This window comes from Ranitomeya variabilis, chromosome 4 (genome assembly GCF_051348905.1).
Source record: "Ranitomeya variabilis isolate aRanVar5 chromosome 4, aRanVar5.hap1, whole genome shotgun sequence".
NCBI classification, from domain to species: Eukaryota; Metazoa; Chordata; class Amphibia; order Anura; family Dendrobatidae; genus Ranitomeya; species Ranitomeya variabilis.
Window position 1 is genome coordinate 104,573,654 of NC_135235.1, and position 22,038 is coordinate 104,595,691.

Below are 22,038 nucleotides of genomic sequence, written 5' to 3' on the forward strand. Positions count from 1 at the left end.
TGGGTTAGGGTTTCAGGTAGAATTGGGGAGTTTCCACTGTCCAGGCACATCAGGGGCTCTCCAAGCGCGACATGGCGTCCAATCTCAATTCCAGCCAATTCTGCGTTGAAAAAGTAAAACAGTGCTCCTTCCCTTCCGAGCTCTCCCGTGCGCCCAAAAAGGGGTTTACCCCAACATATGTGTTATCAGTGTACTCGGGACAAATTGAACAACAACTTCTGGGGTCCAAGTTCTCTTGTTATCCTTAGGAAAATAAAAATTTGGGGGGCTAAAAATCATTTTTGTGGGAAAAAAAAGATGTTTTATTTTCACGGCTCTGCGTTATAAACTGTAGTGAAACACTTGGGGGTTCAAAGTTCTCACAACACATCTAGATAAGTTCCTTGGGAGGTCTAGTTTCCAATATGGGGTCACTTGTGGGGGGTTTGTACTGTTTGGGTACATCAGGGGCTCTGCAAATGCAACGTGACGCCTGCAGACCAATCCATTTAAGGCTGCATTCCAAATGGCGCTCCTTCCCTTCCGAGCTCTGTCATGCACCCAACCAGTGGTTCCCCCCCACATATGGGGTATCAGCGTACTCAGGACAAATTGGACAACAACTTTTGGGGTCTAATTTATCCTGTTACCCTTGTAAAAATACAAAACTGGGGGCTAAAAAATCATTTTTGTGAAAAAAAAAAGGAATTTTTATTTTCACGGCTTTGCGCTATAAACTTTAGTGAAACACTTGGGGGTTCAAAGTTCTCACAACACATCTAGATAAGTTCCTTGGGAGGTCTAGTTTCCAATATGGGGTCACTTGTGGGGGGTTTGTACTGTTTGGGTACATCAGGGGCTCTGCAAATGCAACGTGACGCCTGCAGACCAATCCATTTAAGGCTGCATTCCAAATGGCGCTCCTTCCCTTCCGAGCTCTGTCATGCACCCAAACAGTGGTTCCCCCCCACATATGGGGTATCAGCGTACTCAGGACAAATTGGACAACAACTTTTGGGGTCTAATTTATCCTGTTACCCTTGTAAAAATACAAAACTGGGGGCTAAAAAATCATTTTTGTGAAAAAAAAAAAAGAATTTTTATTTTCACGGCTTTGCGCTATAAACTTTAGTGAAACACTTGGGGGTTCAAAGTTCTCAAAACACATCTAGATAAGTTCCTTGGGAGGTCTAGTTTCCAATATGGGGTCACTTGTGGGGGGTTTGTACTGTTTGGGTACATCAGGGGCTCTGCAAATGCAACGTGACGCCTGCAGACCAATCCATTTAAGGCTGCATTCCAAATGGCGCTCCTTCCCTTCCGAGCTCTGTCATGCGCCCAAACAGTGGTTCCCCCCCACATATGGGGTATCAGCGTACTCAGGACAAATTGGAAAACAAATTTTGGGGTCCAATTTATTCTGTTACCCTTGTAAAAATACAAAGCTGGGTGCTAAAAAATCATTTTTGAGAAAAAAAATAAAAATTATTTTCACGGCTCTGCGTTATAATCTGTAGTGAAACACTTGGGGGTTCAAAGCTCTCAAAACACATCTAGATAAGATCCTTAGGGGGTCTACTTTCCAAAATGGTGTCACTTGTAGGGAGTTTCAATGTTTAGGCACATCAGGGGCTCTCCAAACGCAACATGGCGTCCCATCTCAATTCCAGTCAATTTTGCATTGAAAAGTCAAATGGCGCTCCTTCCCTTCCAAGCTCTGCCATGCGCCCAAACAATGGTTTACACCCACATATGGGGTATCAGCGTACTCAGGACAAATTGGCCAACATTTTTTGGGGTCCAATTTCTTCTCTTACCCTTGGGAAAATAAAAAATTGGGGGAAAAAAGATCATTTTTGTGAAAAAATATGATTTTTTATTTTTACGGCTCTGCATTATAAACTTCTGTGAAGCACTTGGTGGGTCAAAGTGCTCACCACACATCTAGATAAGTTCCTTAGGGGGTCTACTTTCCAAAATGGTGTCACTTGTAGGGAGTTTCAATGTTTAGGCACATCAGGGGCTCTCCAAACGCAACATGGCGTCCCATCTCAATTCCAGTCAATTTTGCATTGAAAAGTCAAATGGCGCTCCTTCCCTTCCAAGCTCTGCCATGCGCCCAAACAATGGTTTACACCCACATATGGGGTATCAGCGTACTCAGGACAAATTGGCCAACATTTTTTGGGGTCCAATTTCTTCTCTTACCCTTGGGAAAATAAAAAATTGGGGGCAAAAAGATCATTTTTGTGAAAAAATATGATTTTTTATTTTTACGGCTCTGCATTATAAACTTCTGTGAAGCACTTGGTGGGTCAAAGTGCTCACCACACATCTAGATAAGTTCCTTAGGGGGTCTACTTTCCAAAATGGTGTCACTTGTAGGGAGTTTCAATGTTTAGGCACATCAGGGGCTCTCCAAACGCAACATGGCGTCCCATCTCAATTCCAGTCAATTTTGCATTGAAAAGTCAAATGGCGCTCCTTCCCTTCCAAGCTCTGCCATGCGCCCAAACAATGGTTTACACCCACATATGGGGTATCAGCGTACTCAGGACAAATTGGCCAACATTTTTTGGGGTCCAATTTCTTCTCTTACCCTTGGGAAAATAAAAAATTGGGGGCGAAAAGATCATTTTTGTGAAAAAATATGATTTTTTATTTTTACGGCTCTGCATTATAAACTTCTGTGAAGCACTTGGTGGGTCAAAGTGCTCACCACACATCTAGATAAGTTCCTTAGGGGGTCTACTTTCCAAAATGGTGTCACTTGTAGGGAGTTTCAATGTTTAGGCACATCAGGGGCTCTCCAAACGCAACATGGCGTCCCATCTCAATTCCAGTCAATTTTGTATTGAAAAGTCAAATGGCGCTCCTTCCCTTCCAAGCTCTGCCATGCGCCCAAACAATGGTTTACACCCACATATGGGGTATCATCGTACTCAGGACAAATTGCACAACATTTTTTGGGGTCCAATTTCTTCTCTTACCCTTGGGAAAATAAAAAATTGGGGGCGAAAAGATCATTTTTGTGAAAAAATATGATTTTTTATTTTTACGGCTCTGCATTATAAACTTCTGTGAAGCACTTGGTGGGTCAAAGTGCTCACCACACATCAAGATAAGTTCCTTAGGGGGTCTACTTTCCAAAATGGTGTCACTTGTAGGGGGTTTCAGTGTTTAGGCACATCAGGGGCTCTCCAAACGCAACATGGCGTCCCATCTCAATTCCAGTCAATTTTGCATTGAAAAGTCAAATGGCGCTCCTTCCCTTCCAAGCTCTGCCATGCGCCCAAACAATGGTTTACACCCACATATGGGGTATCATCGTACTCAGGACAAATTGCACAACATTTTTTGGGGTCCAATTTCTTCTCTTACCCTTGGGAAAATAAAAAATTGGGGGCGAAAAGATCATTTTTGTGAAAAAATATGATTTTTTATTTTTACGGCTCTGCATTATAAACTTCTGTGAAGCACTTGGTGGGTCAAAGTGCTCACCACACATCAAGATAAGTTCCTTAGGGGGTCTACTTTCCAAAATGGTGTCACTTGTAGGGGGTTTCAGTGTTTAGGCACATCAGGGGCTCTCCAAACGCAACATGGCGTCCCATCTCAATTCCAGTCAATTTTGCATTGAAAAGTCAAATGGCGCTCCTTTCCTTCCGAGCTCTGCCATACGCCCAAACAGTGGTTTACCCCCACATATGGGGTATCAGCGTACTCAGGACAAATTGTACAACAACTTTGGCGGTCCATTTTCTCCTGTTACCCTTGGTAAAATAAAACAAATTGGAGCTGAAATAAATTTTGTGTGAAAAAAAGTTAAATGTTCATTTTTATTTAAACATTCCAAAAATTCCTGTGAAACACCTGAAGGGTTAATAAACTTCTTGAAAGTGGTTTTGAGTACCTTGAGGGGTGCAGTTTTTAGAATGGTATCACACTTGGGTATTTTCTATCATATAGACCCCTCAAAATGACTTCAAATGAGATGTGGTCCCTAAAAAAAAATGGTGTTGTAAAAATGAGAAATTGCTGGTCAACTTTTAACCCTTATAACTCCGTCACAAAAAAAAATTTTGGTTCCAAAATTGTACTGATGTAAAGTAGACATGTGGGAAATGTTACTTATTAAGTATTTTGCGTGACATATGTCTGTGATTTAAGGGCATAAAAATTCAAAGTTGGAAAATTGCAAAATTTTCAAAATTTTCGCCAAATTTCCATTTTTTTCACAAATAAACGCAAGTTATATCGAATAAATTTTACCACTAACATGAAGTACAATATGTCACGAGAAAACAATGTCAGAATCGCCAAGATCCGTCAAAGCGTTCCAGAGTTATAGCCTCATAAAGGGACAGTGGTCAGAATTGTAAAAATTGGCCCGGTCATTAACGTGCAAACCACCCTTGGGGGTGAAGGGGTTAAACTGTCTTTATCAAACAGATATAACAATTCAAAAGATAATACAAATATTTAGGGTACTGTCACACAGTGGCACTTTGATCGCTACGACGGTACGATCCGTGACGTTCCAGCGATATCCATACGATATCGCAGTGTCTGACACACTACTGCGATCATGGACCCCGCTGAGAATCGTACGTCGTAGCAGATCGTTTGAAACTTTATTTCGTCGCTGGATCTCCCGCTGCGTTCGCTTGTAACCAGGGTAAACATCGGGTTACTAAGCGCAGGGCCGCGCTTAGTAACCCGATGTTTACCGTGGTTACCAGCGTAAAAGTAAAAAAAAAAAAACCGTACATACTCACATTCCGGTGTCCTTCAGGTCCCTAGCCGTCTGCTTCCTGCTCTGACTGACTGCCGGACGGAAAGTAAGAGCAGATCACAGCGGTGACGTCACCGCTGTGATCTGCTTTCACTTTACGGCGGCACTCAGTCAGAGCGGGAAGCAGACTGCAAGGGACCTGAAGGACACCGGAATGTGAGTATGTACGGTTTTTTTTTTTTTACTTTTACGCTGGTAACCACGGTAAACATCGGGTTACTAAGCGCGGCCCTGCGCTTAGTAACCCGATGTTTACCCTGGTTACCCGGGACCTCGGCATCGTTGGTCGCTGGAGAGCGGTCTGTGTGACAGCTCTCCAGCGACCACACAACGACTTTCCAACGATCACGGCCAGGTCGTATCGCTGGTCGTGATCGTTGGAAAGTTGCAGAGTGTGACAGTACCCTTAGACTTATATTTGTCTAATCCAAATGTCCTCTTGAAGGAGTCCACCTTTATGGACTTTACTTCTCCTTTTAGGGGAAAGTTCGTGTACTTCGCTCCTGAGGAGCCATCATCTTATATAGATAAGAAATGGTTAAACTTTAAACATTAATATCCTTTTATATAATGGAACAGAATGAGACACATAGAACACAAATTTAACATTTTATCTCAACCTTTAAGACTTTGTATTTGTTAGTTGCATACGTTAATATTCAGGTCTTATGATTGGTCTCTTGGGAGGCGGGTTTTTTCGAGTATGGTGGGATGTTTATCAATGTCAAAAAGTCAATGCCCTCTTCGGATGAGAATAAGGCGATAGTATTGCCTCTATAGTGAACTAGAAGTTTTAGTGGGAAACCCCATTTGTAGGGGATTTCATTGTCTCATAATGGTATGGTTATGTGTTTGAATGTTTTCCTTCCTTCAATTGTTGCTTTTGAGAGGTCAGCATATAATTTAAGATACCCATATGGCTCTGGGAAATTTTTCTTTTCTTTTAAATTCTGAATCTGTTCTTTCACATGAAAGAAATGGATTCTCATAATGGTGCCTCTTGGGAGTTCTTTTGGGATATTTGGTGGTTTTGGTAAGCATTGAATTCTATCTATTATTAAATCGCGTTCAGTCAGAGATTATTTTTTTTGAATACTGGTTTGATATAGTCTTCAAGCTTATTAGGAGCTACACTCTCAGGAATTCCTCTTATTTTTACATTATTCCTCCTATTTCTATCTTCCATATCTGCAACCTTAATTTTCAGTCTGTAATTCAGTGAAAATATCTTTGTTTTCTTTTGTCATAGTGTGCGTCTTTTTTTCTACCACTTTTTAGTTTTTCTTCATGGTTCTCTAGTTTCTTACTGAATAGGTCAAATGTTTCTCTAAAAATGTTTGTTTGTTTGTCAAAGTTAGCTCTCATACTATTGCTGATTTTGTCAGCTAGGCTGGAAATACAGTATATACTTCGATAGTACTTTGGTCAGATTTGTATGTTTCAGCAGAATTTTCTCAATTTTTATTTCTCGGATCTAGGACTAGGTGAGTAGTCTTCATCTGTTGTATCATGTGGAGATGCATATTTTTCTTTCTGTAACCCTTGGATTTTCCTCTTAGAGGAGAGGGAGGTGTCCATATCCTCAGGTTTTTGGGGGGTTATTTTTTGAGTTATCAGGATCTATTAGTTTGTTACTGTTGTCTGCTTTGTTTGACTTGGGGGATTTGTTAAAGTCTTGTTTTTCTTCCCTTCTGATTGGGGACCTAGACTTCATAGGACTTAAGGTATTAACAGAGTCTTCCGATGGATTTCGAGAAGATCCTTTATTACCTATGGGGTCTTTGGTATGGAAGAAGTCATGTTTGTTAGTTTATTTTTATTATTACTCTGGCTTATTTTGTTTAGGAACATTGTGTAAGATCAGTGTCTCAAATAGGATAAAAGCAAATCCCTTTTTCAAATTTTGAGAATTCTCCACAAAAGTGGCCCCAAGCAATAAAACTGGTTTATAGAATTAATAAGTGAGTAGAATCAACCACTTAATGTGGTCTCAGAACAAAAAATTCTGAATGTAGAGTTAGGGGGATTATATTGTTGTCACTGCCCCTTTAAATAATAAAAGACTAGTTGGCCCATGCAAAATTTTTCACATTGGTCTTCGGGGGCGCAGGCAATTTCCGACAAATGTAAATGTATTTAATGAGATGACGAACACAGACAGGTTTGAGCTACGTGATCATTCTTTTCAATAAGTGTCTGAAGTTCTTTACAAACAGTAATGGCATGTAATTTAACCTTTCCCTTGTGGCAACAGATGTAAGCAGATTGGTCATGACCCGCTTCCCCTAAATAGAGCTTTGCTGAACAGTGTGGACATACTTTATCCATACTCCCAACACTGTGGGTTTTAACTTCATTGACTGGAAGTAATAAGCGAGCACAACAGTATGTCTTGGAAGTGAATGTTGGCACCTCCTTGCACAGATGTCTTGTTGTAGACGCAGGAAGGAATCAGGTGGAACTAAATCAATACAGTGCTCTTGCAGTAGTGTTCTACCCTGATTCACTGTCTGTTCTTCTGTTGAGCCTGTCTATGGTTTTCAAGTCTTTGCTGCCTTTGTTCCTGAGTTTGTAGTCTGTTTGATGTTCGCTGAGATGGTGTCTGAAGATGTCTGGGATGTTTCATTCATGTTGGCCTGCTTTGTGGCCTGCTTTTTATACGCCTCTTCCTAGTCATCCTACAAAGTAATTACAAACCAAACAATGTCCGGTCTGCGCTCCAAATGCAGCTTAAAAAGTACAATAGGCAGTGCATATTTCCAATAGAATAAGCAGTGCATGTTTCCAAATGTGTTTGCATATGAGACTCACCTACAGTGAAGTGTGCAATCTGTTTGGATTTGTTTGTGATAGTGTGCTTTGGGGTAGTGTGGTGCCACCTGCAGGTCATTTTTCCTTACTGCAGGTTTACGAAAACTAATGTTTAAACTGTATTTTGTGATCACACTGTGGATGTGTGGTTTGTTTGGCTATTTTCTTGCTGAAGGGGGCAAGTTTACCTTTCAAATGGTGTATCATTTGTGTGTGTGTGGGGGCAGTATGAACGGAGATACAAGCTCAGGAACTGCACGTCCTACACCATTGCAGTCCTAGGCCACGTCCTCCAGCTTCTAACAAAAAAAATTATGTTTCAAAAATTGTGCTGATGTCAAGTAGACATGTGGGAAATTTTATTAACTACTTTGTGTGACTTAACTCTGATTTAAAGGCATAAAAATTAAAAGTTTGAAAATTGTGAGAAGTCGTATCGAACAAATTTGACTACTATCATGGAGTACAATATGTCACGAGAAAACTTTCTCAGAATCGGTGGGATCAGTTGAAGCGTTCCAGAGTTATTACCTCATAAAGTGACACTGGTCAGAATTAAAAAAATTAGCCTGGTCAGGAAGGTGAACACAGGCTTTGGGGTGAAACAAGATGGTACAGACCTTCTATAGGTTTTTACCTGTTCAAATCAAATATTTGTGAAAGACAATAAAAAAATGTCTTAAGGTTTTTAAAATAGAGAAAGGAAAAAAATTTACAGAGCTTATATATAAGTGAAGGAACGCCCTGGCCACACTTTGCCATTTCTTTCAGAGACACATTAAGATTTATATTAAAAACTTGTATTTTGCACTTTTTGTGGAGTATCATGACCTCGGAAAGATGTATTGTCTTGACTTCATCATGTTGTCCTGATTTCTACTTTTCTGGATGCAACGCTTGAAGCAAAGCTCAGTAGACTTTTCCTTTTTATGATCTTTGTAACTTTTTCAAAACAAGTAAACAAATAACCCATTGTGCATATTTTCTAATACCCATGTATGTGTCTATATTGTGACAAAGATTTTTCACTAGTTTTTAATACCACTCCACTTATCTGCAATCTCTTGGCCCCGGCGTTTTGTGCTGCACTGGAAGAGCATTTGGCAGTAGTCCACTATAACATGGAGACTTATTTGGCAGAGAATAATCTGGGTTTTAGTCAATATTGTTTTAGGCTTCTGGGAATTCTGACAAAAACAATATTTTGCTGAATTCAATATCACAGAGTAAAGCCCCATGGGAAAAGTATTTGTTTACAGCAGTTTATCTGTTCATATGGCATTTTCTTTAAGTGTGTCTGTTTTGCATCAACCTTTTTGAAATTGTGAGTCCCCCAGAGGAAATCTTGATGACAGAAGGCGCCTGGTGCAGGTAGTTTACTTTATCAGCTGCTACCACTGGGAGAACCACAACTTAAATTCTCATTTAGACTAGGCATACCCTGATTTGAATACTTAGTGTCCACCACATCAATATTTATCTGTCTTGGCAAATCATCCTGCATGCGTAATATTAAATGAAGCTTTTGGGATAGCAAACCATGCAGTTGTGAAGTGTCCAAACATGTGATACTACGTGGCTATGACGCCCCTCGCAGTGGTGGCACAAGCCCCCTTAGTGCCCTGGGCTTGCATTTCATAATGCTCCACTAGTCATTGGTGTTCAGCATGATAGAGGTCATAGTTGTTTAATTGGAGCATTTATAATATATCTTAATCTGACAAACAAAGGTAAATCAATCGAATTGGTTGAAGGTTCTTTAATCGGCCACACACAAACTGTTCTGTATGCAATTTGAGAGTGTAAATAGATTAGGGATGCACAACCTTGCCTGATCTGAGGGGCACAATGTCAGATTGAACAAATCCCAAGAGCCACGGTAAAACTCAAAGGGAATCTGTCACCAGGTATTTGCTACCCCATCTGAAAACAGTATAATGTATAGGCAGAGACCCTAATTCCAGTGATGTGTCACTTACTGGGCTACTTGCTGTCATTTTGATAAAATCACTGTTATTTGCTGTAGAGCAGTTCTCTGAATGTTGATCCCTGTATAACCCCCCCACCCCACGGATTGACAGCTCTCTGCCCATATACATAGCGGAAGAGCACAGCTCTGTCAACTGTATACTAGCCACAATGGGTATTGCAGATCCACTTCCATTTTTTTCATATAGGGACAGATGTAAAGTGGGGAAAAAAATATTTATTCAGCCACCAATTGTGCAAGTTCTCCCACTTAAAAAGATGAAAGAGGCCGGTAATTGACATCATAGGTAGACCACAACTATGAGAGTCAAAATGAGAAAACAAATCCAGAAAATCACCTTGTCTGATTTGGCAAGATTTACTTTGCAAATTATGGTGGCAAATAAGTATTTGGTCATTAACAAAAGTTCATCTCAATATTTTGTTATATATCCTTTGTTGGCAATGAAATAGGTCAAATGTTTTCTGTAAGTCTTCACAAGGTTGCCACACACTGTTGTTGGTATGTTGGCCCATTCCTCCATGCAGATCTCCTCTAGAGCAGTGATGTTTTGGGCCTGTCGTTGGGCAACAAGGACTTTCAACTCCATCCAAAGGTTTTATATGGGGTTGAGATCTGGAGACTGGCTAGGCCACTCCAGGACCTTCTTATACTTCTTACAAGACACTCCTTCGTTGCCCTGGCGGTGTGCATTGGATCATTATCATGCTGAAAGACCCATCCACATTTTATCCTCAATGCCCTTGCCGATGGAAGGAGGTTTGCACTCAAAATCTCACGATATATGGCCCCAATCATTCTTTCATGTACATGGATCAGTCGTCCTGGTCCCTTTGCAGAGAAACAGCCCTAAAGCATGATGTTCACAGTGTAGGTATGGTGTTCTTTGGATGCAACTCAGCATTCTGTCTCTTCCAAACACGATGAGTTTTCTTTCTACCAAACAGTTCTACTTTGGTTTCATCAGACCATATGACATTCTCCCAATACTCTTCTGGATAATCCAAATTCTCTGTAGCAAACTTCAGACAGGCCCGGACATGTACTGGTTTAACCCCTTCACCCCCGGAGCTTTTTCCGTTTTTCCGTTTTCGTTTTTCGCTCCCCTCCTTCCCAGAGCCATAACTTTTTTATTTTTCCGTCAATTTGGCCATGTGAGGGCTTATTTTTTGCGGGACGAGTTGTACTTTTGAACGACATCATTGGTTTTAGCATGTCGTGTACTAGAAAACGGGAAAAAAATTCCAAGTGCAGTGAAATTGCAAAAAAGTGCAATCCCACACTTGTTTTTTGCTTGCCTATTTTCCTAGGTTCACTAAATGCTAAAACTGACCTGCCATTATGATTCTCCAGGTCACTACGAGTTCATAGACACCTAACATGACTAGGTTATTTTTCACCTAAGTGGTGAAAAAAAATTCCAAACTTTGCAAAAAACAAAACAAAATTGCGCCATTTTCCGATACTCGTAGCGTCTCCATTTTTCGTGATCTGGGGTCAGGTGAGGGCTTATTTTTTGCGTGCCGAGCTGGCGTTTTTAATGATAGCATTTTGGTGTAGATACGTTCTTTTGATCGCCCGTTATTGCATTTTAATGCAATGTCGTGGCGACCAAAAAAACGTAAATCTGGCGTTTCGAATTTTTTTTCTCATTACGCCATTTAGCGATCAGGTTAATGCTTTTTTTTTATTGATAGATCGGGCGATTCTGAACGCGGCGATACCAAATATGTGTAGGTTGGGTTTTTTTTTTATTGATTTATTTTGATTGGGGCGAAAGGGGGGTGATTTAAACTTTTATATTTTTTTTATTTTTTTCACATTTTTAAAAACTTTTTTTTTTTTTACTTTTGCCATGCTTCTATAGCCTCCATGGGAGGCTAGAAGCAGGCACAGCCCGATCGCCTCTGCTACATAACAGCGATCATCAGATCGCTGTTATGTAGCTAAAATGCCGGTGTGCTGTGAGCGCCGACCACAGGGTGGCGCTCACAGCCACCGGCAATCAGTAACCATAGAGGTCTCAAGGACCTCTATGGTTACAATGGAGGAGCATCGCCGACCCCCGATCATGTGACGGGGGTCGGCGATGCGCTCATATCCGGCCGCACGGCCGGATGCGGTAGTTAAATGCCGCTGTCTGCGTTTGACAGCGGCATTTAACTAGTTAATAGCGGCGGGTGATCGCGATTTCACCCGCCGCTATTGCGCGCACATGTCAGCTGTAAAAAACAGCTGACATGTCGCGACTTTGATGTGCGCTCACCGCCGGAGCGCACATCAAAGCGGGGGTCCCGACATGTGACGTACTATTCCGTCACATGTCGGGAAGGGGTTAAGCAGGGGGACACGTCTGGCACTGCAGAATCTCAGTCCATGGTGGCGTAGTGTGTTACTGATGGTATCCTTTGTTACGGTGGTTCCAGCTCTATGCAGGTCATTCACTAGGTCCCCCTGTGTGGTTCTGGGATTTTTGGTCACCGTTCTTGTGATCATTTTGACCTCACCGGGTGAGATCTTGCGTAGAGCCCCAGATCGAGGGAGATTATCAGTGGTCTTGTCTGTCTTCCATTTTATTATTATTGCTCCCACAGTTGATTTAATCACACCAAGCTGCTTGCCTATTGCAGATTCAGTCTTCCCAGCCTGGTGCAGGGCTACAATTTTGTTGAATGAAAAAAAGTAAGCGACTATAAAAGTCGCAGCCAGCTCACCAACCAGACCATTCACCACGAAGCACGGAGACCCGTCCTGATCACGACGTCCAGCAGTAGTACTTGAAACAAATGTAGATACTCCAGCTCCAGCGGAATAGAAAAAATGGTATAAGCTTTATTCGTCCATAATGGTAATAAAAACAGAAAAAATATTCCTTACATAGGTGAATCAAAACAGGGAATTGTGCATATACGGTTACGCGTTTCGACCTGTAGCGGTCTTACTCATGCCAGTCAAGTACTACTACAATTTTGTTTCTGGTGTCCTTCGACAGCTCTTTGGTCTTCACCATAGTGTAGTTTGGAGTGTGACTGTTTGAGGTTGTGGACAGGTGTCTTTTATACTGATAGCAAGTTCAAACAGGTGCCACTACTACAGGTAATGAGTGGAGGACAGAGGAGCCTCTTAAAGAAGGAATTACAGGTCTGTGACAGCCAGAAATCTTGCATGTTTTTAGGGGACCAAATACTTATTTTCTAGCATAGTTTGCAATATAACTCTTGCCAAATCAGACAAGGTGATTTTTTTCTGTATGTTTTCTCATTTTGACTCTCATAGTTGTGGTCTACCTATGATGTCAATTACAGGCCTCTCTCATCTTTTTAAGTGGGAGAACTTGCACAATTGGTGGCTGACTAAATACTTTTTTTACCCCACTGTACATGCCCTGGCGTCTCCTGTACTGTATATATACCCCAGCATCTCCTGTGATGTATAAATACCCCAGCGTCTCCTGTGCTGTTTTAAGGCCCCAGCGTCTCCTGTGCTGTATATATGTCCCAGCGTTTCCTGTGCTGTAAATATGCCCCAGCGTCTTCTGTGCTGTATATGTACCCCAGCGTCTTCTGTGCTGTATATATGCCCCAGCGTTTCCTGTGCTGTAAAAATGCCCCAGCGTCTCCTGTGATGTATATATGCCCCAGCGTCTCCTGTGTTGTATATATATGCCCCAGCGTCTCCTGTGATGTATATATATGCCCCAGTGTTTCCTGTGCGGTATATATGCCCCAGCGTCTTTTGTGTTGTATATATGCCCCAGCGTCTCCTGTGATGTATAGTTATATGAAAAAGTTTGGGCACCCCTATTAATCTTAAGCTTAATGTTTTATAAAAAATTGTTTTTTTGCAACAGCTATTTCAGTTTCATATATCTAATAACTGTTGGACACAGTAATGTTTCTGCCTTGAAATGAGGTTTATTGTACTAACAGAAAATGTGCAATCTGCATTCAAACGAAATTTGACAGGTGCATAAATATGGGCACCTCACCAGAAAAGTGACATTAATATTTAGTAGATCCTCCTTTTTCAAAAATAACAGCCTCTAGTCGCTTCCTGTAGCTTTTAATGAGATCCTGGATGAAGGTATTTTTGACCATTCCTCTTTACAAAACAATTCCAGTTCAGTTAAGTTTGATGGTCGCCGAGCATGGACAGCCCTCTTCAAATGAACAACTGAACAACTATGTTGAATAATCTTTGTTTTCAGATCATTTGACAGTTGTTTTGAGGAGCCCATGATGCCACTCTTCAGAGGAGATTCAAACAGGAGAACAACTTGCAAGTGACCACTGTAAGTAGCTTTTCTCATGATTGCATACACCTAGCTATGAAGTTCAAAGCTCAATGAGGTTACAAAACCAAAAAAGTGCTTTAGTAAGTCAGTAAAAAGTAGGTAGAAGTATTTAAAACAAGAAAATGATAAGGGTGCCCATACTTATGCACCTGTCAAATTTTGTTTGAATGCAGATTGCACATTTTCTGTTAGTACAATAAACCTCATTTCAAGGCAGAAACATTACTGTGTCCAACAGTTATTAGATATATGAAACTGAAATAGCTGTTGCAAAAAAAAGCAATTTTTATAAAACATTAAGCTTAAGATTAATAGGGGTGCCCAAACTTTTTCATATAACTGTATATATGCCCGAGCGTCTCCTCTGATGTATATATGCCCCAGCGTCTCCTGTGATGTATATATGCCCCAGCGTTTCCTGTGTTGTATATATGCCCCAACGTCTCCTGTGTTGTATATATCACCCAGCGTCTCCTGTGTTGTATATATGCCCCAGCGTCTCCTGTGTTGTATATATGCCCCAGCGTCTCCTGTGTTGTATATATGCCCCATTGTTTGACCAAATATATAGCAGGATAAATTAATTTCAAGTTGATAATTTTGTTTGGCCCCAGACTGATGTTATAGATATCCAAATAACCCTGGCAAAAAGAAAAGTCCCCACCCCTGGCCTAGACATATATTTAATCCAAAATGAGATTTTTATGTCTAATATAATTTAAAATCTACAGAAGCAATCACAATTATGAGACCCCACATTACAAATTAGTTTTATTAGCAACATTTACAAATGTTCTCCGGTTTTCAATAAGCAAGTGAAAGATGAACAGTTTGCTCAGTCCAGCTATAACTAATATAACAAGTAGTTTCTAGAAACTCAACGCTAAATGCCACTAGTAATGACTGCTGCAGGCTCAGAATTATCCAACCTCTTTACGACAAGTATCCTCAGTGCTTAATAGAGCACATTTGGCTGCAAACATGAAGCACAGCCAGACACCAGCTTCTTGCAGTGTTACCGAGAAATCTTTGGCGTTTCCTCATTGGCAGTGACTTCCGGTTCACCGATATTCTAGCGTTTGTGTGATGTGACCGTCATCTTCAAATTTAGATTTGAATTGCACAAAGATAACTGTGATGCAAAAACCTCTTCTACCGCCACAACGCTGTCCTTCATTCATTCTATAGAAAACATCACAAGATCCTTCCTCAACATCACGTGTAGATTTAACCATATGTCGGCACACATTCTGCACATTAAAGGAATACAGGTGAGAAGTTATGGCCTAAGACGTGCTATATGCTCTCATGTTTTATTAATTTTGCCTCATGTAGTCAGTTAATGTTTAGCCGTAGTGCTGTGCATTTTAGTCTGCCTGTATTTGAACTTTCCCTTACTAATGAATGGGGAGAAATCTGCGTTTTGCCTTTGCGTTTTTCCTGCGAAGAGATATAGAAGAAGTGCAGAAATGTCTACACCAAATACTGAACGTATGCACATACCCTTACTAGTGATGAGCGAATATACTCGTTACTCGAGATTTCCTGAGCATGCTCGGGTGTCCTCCGAGTATTTTTTAGTGCTTGGAAATTTAGTTTTTCTTGCCGCAGCTGAATGATTTACATCTGTTAGCCATCATAAGTACATGTGGGGATTCCCTAGCAACCGGGCAACCCCCACATGTACTTATGCTGGCTAACAGATGTAAATCATTCAGCTGCGGCAAGAAAAATTAAATTATTAAATTTCCGAGCACTAAAAAATACTCGGAGGACACCCGAGCATGCTCGGGAAATCTCGAGTAACGAGTATATTCTGTCATCACTAACCCTTACACTCAGCAATCACCCAGTAACGTTCGAAGCCTCCGACACGGTCATTAACTTTGGTGACCATACCAAACCAAATCTAGGCACATGTTTTATATGTAGAAGTTTATTAAACATTTTACATTTATTTTTATTACAGTTTGTAAAAATATAAGTCGATACATTTATAAATATAAAATGTTTGTAGGATAATGCTTGGAAAATATGTTATAACAGAATAGGAGTTAATTTTATAAAAATTATATGAAATGGAATGTAAGTATGTGACAGTAATATATAAAATACATCTGAACCAATAACGTGAGACTATTCACAGAATAATCAGGGTAAACAATCTTTTCAGCCACATAAATAGCCAATGAGATTTGCAGCAAGAAATAGGAATATATCATTTACAATTCAAATAATTGCACTCAATATCTTGAACCCAAACTCCCTATATATACAGTATGCACTCACATAAACTTTAGATGGAATCAGCTGAAATCAGTGGCTAAATGTAAAGGGTTTGCCCCGTGTGAGACATTATAGATGCAGGTCCCCCGCTGTCCCTTGGATCCAATGTGTATGATCACCTGAACACTACGTTCTAACAAATGTATTGAAAGTTTTACTTAATATGTTTCTTTGTTGGTCCATCATCCATGTTAGAGACCCCTATGGTCAGTCTGAAATGCGATATATTTTAAGGATACAAGGACTTTTACTGATATGTACACAGATGTAGTAAATTCTTATACTGTATATAAAACATAGTCTGGTCAACTTGCATTGAACACTTTCACCCATGCACACGTACCTATTTACATCATAAACATCCGCCTTTTATCAGTGTGCAGTATCAATATACATTTTACACTAAATCAGTAGTTCCAGCCTCAAACTCAATTCATTAACATAAAGTACAAGTTCACATTTGCTGAGAGACTCACTAATATAGAACTATTGGAATATGAGCAGAAATAACCCTATATTAGAGCCGAGTATACACAAGGAATATAATCTGCCCTGTGAGTCTGCAAGTAGCACATAGGTTTCTATTGGGACAGCTTGTATCTGTGGTGCAGCAGGCATAGAACAGCATGTCTGCTAATGACTGGCAGGAAAGCATTGTCTCACTGCTCTATCAGAATAATATATACAGAATTCAGCCATAACTTTAAAATCACCTTCCTAATATTCTGGAGGTGTCCCCAGTGGCTGCACATTGGCTCTGCCATCATGCTTCGTACTGCCTTTTCTGCTATGGAGCTGGTACACACACAACCGACCACCCACATGATGGAAAAGAAAGCATGGCTATACTAGGTCACCTTCTTTCCTAAATTTGTAAATCAATTGTGTTTCATATAAGCTCAATACACCCACTTCCGGTTTAGAGAAGACCAGCATGTGCGTTCAGACTTAAAGGGGATATCCAGAACTTTATGGAAAACAATAAAGGGGCCTAAGCACTAAGACAGGTAGTTTATGCTTATCTGCTTGTTGTGGCCAGCGCTGTCGCAGCCCGCTCTTGCCAGCGATTCAGCAGCCTATGCTGATGTCACGTCTACAGAGACCGGATTCCCGCTGCCTAACTGGGGGAGTCGGCTGTCTATCAGAATGACATCGGAAGTCCCATTCTGTCGACAGAGCAGGGTGGAAAAGAAGCCGCAGATCAGAAGAGGTGACCTCTCTGTGTCGGGGAAGAACAGCGCCATGCCCAACATGTAGGTAGGTAGCAACTACCCACCTATTAGAGTTTAGGCACATTTTTTTTTTTTTCATAAAGTCCTGAATATAAACCTTAAGTAGCATTATACAAAGAAAAATGTGACACACTGTCTGTTCTAACACCTTTCCAGAATAGGCAATATTATCTTTTTAATTTTTTAAGCAAATTATGCATAGGACCAGATGGGCCATTCTACGCAAACCCATGATACACATTATCCTGTAACCTGTTCCTCAGTTGTCCTTCAAACACTTACAGTGAGTACAGAAAGTATTCAGACCCCTTTAAATGTTTTACTCTTTGTTTCATTGCAGCCATTTGGTAAATTCAAAAAAGTTCACGTTCTTCACATTAATGTACACTCTGTACCCCATCTTCAATGAAAAAAGAACAGAAATGTAGAATTTTTTTTCAAATTTAATAAGAAAGAAAAACTGAACTATCACATGGTCATAAGTATCCAGACCATTTGCTCAGACACTCATATTTAAGTCACATTCTGTCCATTTCCTTGTGATCCTCCTTGAGATGGTTCTACTCCTTCACTGGAGTCCAGCTGTGTTTAATTAAACTGATAGGACTTGATTTGGAAAGGCGCACACCTGTCTATATAAGACCTCACAGCTCACATCGCATGTCAGACCAAATGAGAATCATGAGGTCAAAGGAACTGGCCAAGGAGCTCAGAGACAGTATTGTGGCAAGGCACAGATCTGGCCAAGGTTACAGCCGAATTTCTGCAGTTCTCAAGGTTCTCCATAATCCTTAAATGGAAGAAGTTTGGGACCACCAGAAGTCTTCCTAGAGCTGACCGTCCAGCCAAACTGAGCAATCTTCGTAGAAGAGCCTTGGTAAGAGAGGTAAAGAAGAACCCCAAGATCACTGTGACTGAGCTCCAGAGATGCAGTAGGGAGATGGAAGAAAGTTCCATGAAGTCAATTATCACTGCAGCCCTCCACCAGTCAGGCCTTTTTTGGCAGAGTGGTCCAACGGAAGTCTCTCCTCAGTGCAAGACATATGAAAGCCCGCATAGAGATTGCTAAAAACACATGAAGGACTCCCAGACTATGAGAAATAAGATTCTCTGGTCTGATGAGACAAAGATAGACTTTTTTGGTGATAATTCTAAGCGGTTTGTGTAGAGAAAACCAGGCACTGCTCATTACCTGCCCAGTACAATCCCAACAGTGAAACATAGTGGTGGCAGCATCATGCTATGGGGGTGTTTTTCTGTTTTTTTCAGTCAAGATGGGGTGCAGAGTGTACATTAATGTGGAAAAAATGAACTTTTTTGAATTTACCAAATGGCTGCAATGAAACAAAGAGTGAAAAATGTAACAGGGTATGAATACTTTCCGTACCCACTGTATGCCAGGTACTAACTCCAGCATATTTGCAGTCGTGAAGTGGTCTGACCGAATCATCTATGAAAACTTGGCCCTTTTCAAAGTTGCTCATATCCATATGCTTTCCTATATATCCTGCTTCCAACAAATCAACAATAAAAAAAATCCAAAAAATATCAGCTCTTATCCACCAAATATGATAAAGCAATGTGTCATCAACACTAGATATTCAATGTCTTTCACTTCACCTGTCAGTTGCTGTAATTCTATGGCTGATAATATATATTACTAAACTGTATTAGCTAATAACTATATATATATATATATATATATATATATATATATATATATATATATATATATATATATATATATATATTTTACAATGTGCAAATACATTTGAAATTCCAGTGTTAATCTTTATAATATTGTTTTTAGATACAATCTGGAAGTGCATTAACCTCTTCACGCCATGGCCATTTTCAATTTATTCTTTTATTTTTTTTCTCCCCTTCTTTCCCAAAGCCATCATTTTTTTTAATTTTTCCATCAATCTAGCCATACGAGGGCTTATTTTTTGCGGGATTAGTTGTACTAATAGCACCATTGATTTATCAGTGCAGTGAAATTGCAAAAAAAAAAAAAAGGGCAATTCCACAATTGTTTTTTTGGGTTGTTTCTTTACCATGTTCACTATATGGTAAAATAACTTGGCAGTATGATTCTTCAGGCCAGCACGAGTATGTAGAATCCAAACATGCATAGTTTTTATTTTTTGGTGGCGGAAAAAAATTCCAAAATTTGTATGAAAAAAGTTTTTGCATTTTCCGTAGCATTTTCATTTTTTAGGGGACTGGGTGGTGGTTTATTTTTTGTACCCCGAACTGATGTTTTTATCGATACCATTTTGGGGTAGATACAATGTTTTGATTGCTTCTTATGTTAACACAATGTTGAGGCAGCCCAAAAAAATAAGAAGTCATTCTGGAAGTTCAATTCTTTTTCTCGTTACGCTGTTTACCGATCTGTTTAATTTACTTTATATTTTCATAGGGCAGACATTTCTGATCGCAACGATACCAAATATGTGTATTTTTTATTCTTTTATTTTCAATGGTTCAAAAGTGGGGTGATTTGAAAAGTGGGGTGATTTGAAATTTACATTTTTTTTTTATTTTTTTTTACAAATTTTTTTTTTTAATTTCATTTTATTTAAGTTCTCTTATCAGATTTGAATCTGTGATCATCTGTTCACCTGTGCTATACATAGCAGTAATCGCGATCTCCTAGGAGTGCCTGCCATGAGATTGACAGCAGGATTTAACTGGTTAACAGCAGCGGGTGGAGCGCTGATCTTAGTGACACATGACAGCTGATCAAATCAACTGTCATGTGCAGGGAAAGATGCGGGCTCAGAGCCGGAACCCGCATCAAAGTCAAGGACACAACATATGACGTAAATATATGGCACATGTCGTGAAGGGGTTAAAATAAAGTGTTCCTGGTTTTATAGATTAAACAACATTTTTCTGTAGAGCTAAATGGGGAAATCTATAAAATTGCATGTGCCCACAGACATATGTATCAACCTAGTAACATCATACGTACAAAGATAAAACTTTCTTGGTAAGTGCTTCACCTGTACTTTTGCGGTCTGATTACATGAAAGGGAATATGTCACAAGGTTTTTGCTATGTCATCTGAGAGCAGCATAATGTAGGGGAAGAGAAGAGACACAGATTCTAGCGATGTGTCACTGAGCTGCCTGCTGCAGTTTTGATTGCAGCCTGTTTTACCTGCTGCAGATCTACCAGCTTTGGATGCTGAGCTCTGTTTAACCTTGTGTACACTACTGATTGACAGCTGTACACTGTGCATAAACAACGCTGCAAATCAGTGGTGGGGGCGGGGTTATACAGAGCTCATGAATATGGAGGACTACATGGCAGAATATTTACTAGTCCTTTAGTGATAATCTCCTGCTGATAAAACTGAGTTTATGAAAAATACACTTAGCAGCCCATTATGTGATACATCGCTGGAATCAGGAGCTCTGCCCCTACATCATGCTGTTATCAGATTAGGTGGCAAAAGCCTGTTAACAGATTCCCTTTAAGATTCCTTTGCCATTAAAACTATGGGCTAAACAGACATTAACTATGTGTCTCTATTGCTTACATGTCATTACAAATATTTCCAGTTTATGTAAAAATGTGTTGTACCTCTATATTTGTGATGCAAACCAGGGACCATGAGCCAGTATAACGGTATAACATGCTAGCCCTTATGCACGGGACAAGCTATGAGCTGCATAGAGCTGAATGCACGAGACCTAATATCAGAACAGACACCTATCTCAGAAATAATTCTATAAAACATATTATCCATTTTAGTTACTGTGGTAATGGTGCGTAATTATCATTATAGCGATTTACCATATAGATATTATATGTATAAGATGTCCAGCAATGCAGATTTTTTTTTATCCATAAACAGTTTTCTTGCCGGATGGTTTCCCATTGGGAAAGAACAAGATAATAGATATTTCAGGAGTTATAGATTTATGGTGTATGGCAATGGTAAATGTCTGGACTCTGATGATTTACTATGGGTAGCCACTTTTCCTTAACCCCATTTCTAATGAGTAATGATGTCGCCTGCCTTCATGTGTCCTACAGTACGGGTTATAGGTAATAAATAATGAGCGCTTCATAGGAGCATGCAGAGTACATACACAGATAACTGTGCTACCTATATATTCATGTGAACTGACGTAAATCCTTACAAACGTCTTAACATTCTCTACATTCCCATAACATTTCCCACATGCTGATACTCTCTGTTCTTCTGTCTTCTATATTCCCTTCTTGTATCCTGGCCGTTTATATCTTGTGCGTTCACATATCTTCTTCTTTCCTGTAAATACATAAGATCCATTCAGATTAATACATGTATACAAGTGTTCTCCAGGATTTATAACTCTGGGGCCCGTGGGGACGATATGATCTGTGTTTTAGGCCCCTTCCTTTATTAAACTCGCCAGATCTATGGATTATAAAATCTAGATCTCCATCTGTGGATTTCTATAGCAAATAGAGCTAAACCACATGAATGGAGACTTTAGTACCAACCCCCACTACATAAACTATAACTGAGCAGCAGACTGCAATCATGTCTAAGATCTGCTTTTTTTTCCAGAAATAGCGCCACACTTATCCATAGTTTGTGTATGGTTTTGCAGCTCACCCCTATTGACTTGAATGGAGATGCAATACTTAA

At 40.0% G+C, this 22,038-nt stretch overlaps 1 protein-coding gene across 1 annotated transcript in view; it reads right to left on the reverse strand.

The window, feature by feature from the left end:
• Positions 1-19,973: 19,973 nt before the first annotated feature.
• Positions 19,974-22,038, reverse strand: part of LOC143769950 (uncharacterized) — an 83,404-nt gene continuing 81,339 nt past the window's right edge. Inside the window, exon 8 of the mRNA XM_077259034.1 lies at positions 19,974-21,675. Coding sequence (XP_077115149.1) covers positions 21,657-21,675 — 19 coding nt within the window. The 3' untranslated portion in view covers positions 19,974-21,656. The remainder of the gene's footprint in view (positions 21,676-22,038) is intronic.